General features: G+C 37.3%; 1 protein-coding gene across 1 annotated transcript; it reads left to right on the top strand.

Annotated features, from left to right (window-relative positions):
- The first annotated feature begins 2299 nt into the window (after positions 1–2299).
- LOC131618091 (protein IQ-DOMAIN 6-like) lies at positions 2300–4784 on the top strand. The gene is made up of 5 exons (XM_058889356.1): positions 2300–2528; positions 2651–2911; positions 3156–3383; positions 3483–3596; positions 3890–4784. The coding sequence occupies exons 1-5, from the start codon at positions 2457–2459 to the stop codon at positions 4553–4555; spliced, it is 1341 nt and encodes a 446-aa protein (XP_058745339.1). The 5' UTR covers positions 2300–2456; the 3' UTR covers positions 4556–4784.
- The last annotated feature ends 200 nt before the right edge of the window (positions 4785–4984 follow it).

Consider the following 4984-nt stretch of genomic DNA (forward strand, 5'->3'; position numbering starts at 1 on the left):
CGACGTGATGGGGTGAGGCATGTGTTGAGTACAAGGTTCTATTTGGATTTACCATCCATGATTGGTAGAAGCAAGAAGACGACGTTCTCTTTTATCAAGGATAGGATATAGAAAAGAATTAACTCTTGGGGTGTTATATCTTTGTCTAAAGCAAGGAAAGAGGTAATGATTAAATCAGTGCTTTAGTCGATCCCGAATTATATTATGAGTGTTTATTTGATTCCGGATGGGGTGGTGAAAAATATTGAAAAAATGCTTAACTCGTTTTGGTGGGGGGTGGTAGCAATAACAAAAGTATAAGGTGGATGTTCTGGGAGAGAATGACTACTTTGAAAAGTGAATGAGGTATTGGATTTAGAGACTTCAAGACTTTTAATATGGCTATGGTAGCAAAACAAGGTTGGAATCTTTTGTCAAAACCCAACTCTCTTGTGTACAAAGTTTTCAATGCCAAGTATTTCCCTCGTTCCTCTTTTCTAGATTCTAAGATTGGTAATAACCCGAGTTTTGTGTGGCAGAGTTTTTAGAAGGAAAGGGATGTGCTAAAGATTGGACGTAGGTGGAGTACTGGTGAAGGTAGTAGCATTAAGGTTATGCATGACCCGTGGCTTCGAGAACGGGGGAATTGGTGAGTGAATGGTCCTCAAGTTCAAGGTATGTATTATTTCCACGTTAAAGATCTTTTGCTTCCCAACGCATGGCAATGGGATGCGAGTAAGGTGAAGCAAGTGTTTGACCATGTAGGGACTGAATTTATTCTTAGAGTTCCATTAGTGGAGGATAAGTTGATTTAGCAAGAGGAGCAAAATGGTGAGTATAGTGTGAAAACAAGTTATAGGTTATGGAGAAAGTTGCAAAGTAGCAGTCGTCACTATAACGTAGAGGGTAATTGGAACTATCTTAGGAGTATTTCCACGCCATTTAGAGCTAAGGATTTGCTATGGCGGATTTGTAGGGGTTGTCTACCGACTCGTTCTAAGTTTCAACACCATCATGTCCAATGTTCGTCTTTATGTCCTTGTTGCGAATTAGAAGATGAAGATGAGTGACATGTGTTTTTCGGGTGCTTTTCTACTTTACAAAGTTGGCGGGCAACATGTTTGTCATCTATAATCGAACCTTGTTTACATACTTTCTATGATGCTAAGTCCCTTATTCTTGATGTTCGTAGTCGAGAGGATCGTAGGGATGCGGGTAGATTTTCCGTTTTTCTTGAGGTTCTTTGGAGGAGTAAGAATAATGTGGTTTGACAGGATACTCGGGAGGATGCTTTGAGGATTAGGTTACAATCCTATTATAATTGGCATGATTGGTTTTTAGCTAAAGAAGATAAAAGCTCAGACGGTGTTAATAATAACACAGAGGTTTGGGTTTCGCCTATGATAGGTCAGGTGAAGTGCATTGTTGATGCGTAGTTCAATAATGTTTGTGGAATAACTAATAGAGGTTGGTGTTTCAGAGATCATTTGGGGAGGTTTCTCACAGCAGATGTGTCTTGGGATGTGGGTCTTCTATCTGTCATTGAAGTTGAAGCCACTGCCTTGAAGGAAGCAATCCAGAATGCTATCGCACTACCTTGAGGGTCCTACCTTTTTTGGTGATCGCACGTATGTTCCAGAACCACCGATAGAGAAGGAAATATCAGTCATTTAAGCTTCTCAAGTACACTCATGCGTTTTTGGGTCTAATACAATTGGCGACCATGTACAAACTTATTGGAGAGAGAATGTACACTGCCGTCAATTCGATTAACGTCTCCTCTTATGTGTTGTACACTATCGTCAATTGAATTGACGCCTCTTTTATCTTGCAAATTTTTTAAACATGTTTACTTTGGGAATTAGCGGAGAAGCTTATTTGAAAAATGTTTTTTAAAATTTTTGGTTATTTTAATAAAAATATTGTTACTATATGTATACATATTTAATTACCACATTCATGTTTATTTACTATAGCATCAATTTAATTTGTGTCCTTAATCAAATTTTAGTTAGTATTTTCTCTATATTTTTTGTTATATTTGTCAAGAAATGTGGTACCATGCATAAGCACACTTTTTTTTAACTAGTTTTGCATAGAAAAGATATTTACTTTTTACATAATTGAGAGTAAAAATTGGAATAGTGAAATTTGAAGAGCATGTTTGGTTAATTGAATTTTTTTTTTTTTGTGGAGTGGTTAAAATGGTCTTAATGTTCCCACTCATTGAGGACAAGTCAACTCAAGAACAAGACATGAATTTAAAACATGTAAAACAAATAAAAGAAAAGTGTTTGTGATTGTATCCGTTATGGTTCTTTCCTCTTTGTTTTTCCTCTTTTAGACTTTTTCTTTTCTCAATCATTTCAAATTTCAAAACCTCTTTTCTCTTCTACAAGAACACCTCCAAACTCCATCAACAACATCTACATTCCGTTGTAGCCATTCTCAATATCACAATCTTCCATTTTTCTCAAATGGGTGGTGGTTCAGGAAGCTGGTTTAAATCACTCATTCCTCCTAGAAAGCAGCTCTCCACAAATAATCAAGTTCGCTTTTTTATTTTCTTTGAAGCATTTACACAAACACAACACTGACACATGGATATTGACAATTTGACACGTGTTGGATACTGAACTGGTGTTTATTTACTATGTTTTTGTTTTTTCAGGTGAAGGGAAGTGATGATAAGCGTAAGAGAAGATGGAAGTTATGGAGGAATTCTACAGAAGTTAATGGATTTGGAAATTCTATGAAGAAGGGACATGGTTTTGTTGGTTATGATAAATATTCTTGTTCTTCGTTTGTGGTGAATGAAGAAGCTTTTGCTGCTGCAATGGCTGCTGTGCTAAGAACTCCACACAAAGACTTCTTGGTCATCAAGCAGGAATGGTCTGCCATCCGAATCCAGTCTGCATTTCGAGGCTTCTTGGTAATTTCTAAGCTTATGCATAACCATATAATGCTTCTGTTTTGAAAACTGTTGGATCTAATCAGACAGAGATCGAGGGTCTGGACTCTGGAAGGCGGAATTGCTTGTTCCTGAAGGAATGAGGGATCACCCGCTCCATGCGCATTACCGCCTAGTAGTGCTCCCGGGCCTTGCGAGTTGCGGACATAGTTGTGGTAGACCATCAACATTTTTAGAAACCTTGCTTATGTTATTTACGTTGCAGGCAAGAAGGGCTTTGAGGGCTCTGAGGGCATTGGTGAGGCTGCAAGCTATATTTCGCGGCCGGTTAGTGAGAAAACAAGCAGCTGTTACTCTAAGGTGCATGCAGGCTCTTGTGCGAGTTCAAGAACGCGTGAAGGCGAAGAATGTTAGGAATTCTCCAGAAAAGAAAGCTAAGCAGAAACTGTTAAACGAGCAACGCAATCGAGCTGATCCTGCTAAACAAGCTGAGGTATCATAATCTATTATATAACATTTTAGGATGTTGATGCTGAATTAAGTTGACAACATGATGTTAACATTGTAGCAAAACTTTCCTTGTTATTGTCAGAAAGGGTGGTGTGACATACCAGGAACTGTGGAAGAAGTTAAAGCAAAATTGAAAATGAGACAAGAAGGAGCAATTAAGAGAGATAGAACAATGTCATACTCCAATTCCACCCAGGTAATTGAGTTAAACTTTGCGATGATCGAATCTATTTGTGATGAGCCTTTTTGACATGTTTAGATATTCTTGAATAGAATTGATTTTACGTGAAGAATTGAGAACCAACTTTTACACGAACTTATCCAAACATTAATCACTTTGCATTTGACTTGCTTTTAGTTAGTATCAATTTTACAAAATCAATTCATTCAAAACAAATTTTGTGATCATAGAACCAGATCCGTCTTTGAAGTAAATAGTGAATTGATTATCAAAACATATGTGCTTAATAAACGTTTCTTGTTTTTCAGCAATCAACAGTGAGTTCTAGTCCAAACTCAAGAGCTTCTAAGCCATTGAGTCCTCTCAAGCAGCGCAGTTTTGACCGTAAGATCTTGTTAGAACGCTGGATTGCTGATAAGCCTTGGGAGAGCAGGTTGACGGGAGATATTGATTTGGACTCAACTAACATGACTCCATTGTCCAAGAAGAGTGAGAATGATGAACTCTCTTTCAACACATATCAACAAAATGGCTTAGTAAGAGCAAGAAGGAACATTAATGGTGTGAAAACTAGGAGTTCAACTAAATCTTTTACAACCAGCCAATCCACTCCGTCGTCTTCGGCTAAAAGTTCCGATTGTATGTATGATGATAACCCTTTATCAACTTCCTGCACATCTGAATCACCAACCAAGATAGAAGCTACAAAGGAAAGGGAGATCGGGAAACCGAGCTACACGAATTTGACAGCGTCGAGCAAAGCTAAACTGAAACCGAGTAGACATTCGTCTCCGAATTTGAAGAGACTCTTTATGGATGATGATTATCTGTCTCATAGCATGCGGACAAACTTTCTAAATGCAGATACTAGAAGCATTTCTGGTTCATATTCTTCAGCTAGTATATGGAAAGATCTTTATGGAACACCTTCGAGATCAAGTTATCAAAAACAATTTACATTGGGAGATAAGTAGTGATGACCATAATCAATGAATCCAACACCTTGTTGTCAATTAATACTTTCATATAGTGAGCAGAATGTGTGTTGAAGTTCATACATACTAGCTAATTGATAATGTAGATAACAAAAGTGATTTGGGAGGTTCACTTGTTATTCTTTTGGGCATGTTCATGTTCATTTTTTGGGCTATATTTATAATTAGTAGCTATGTGTTTTACTATTCAAAATAGTGAGTATGAAAGTATGAGTTTTATGATTATACGTAGTCCTTGAAGACTTTGTAACTGCATAGTTACATAGATGCATGTTTATGCGGAAACAAACTGCAGTTAAGAATGAAACAACACATTAGTTTGTGTCACTCACATTTTTGTTTTTACCACTCATTGTTTGTGGTACCATAATCATCTCTCAAATTGCTAAGGTATGTTTGGATTGGCAT

This window comes from Vicia villosa, linkage group LG7 (assembly GCF_029867415.1).
Source record: "Vicia villosa cultivar HV-30 ecotype Madison, WI linkage group LG7, Vvil1.0, whole genome shotgun sequence".
NCBI classification, from domain to species: Eukaryota; Viridiplantae; Streptophyta; class Magnoliopsida; order Fabales; family Fabaceae; genus Vicia; species Vicia villosa.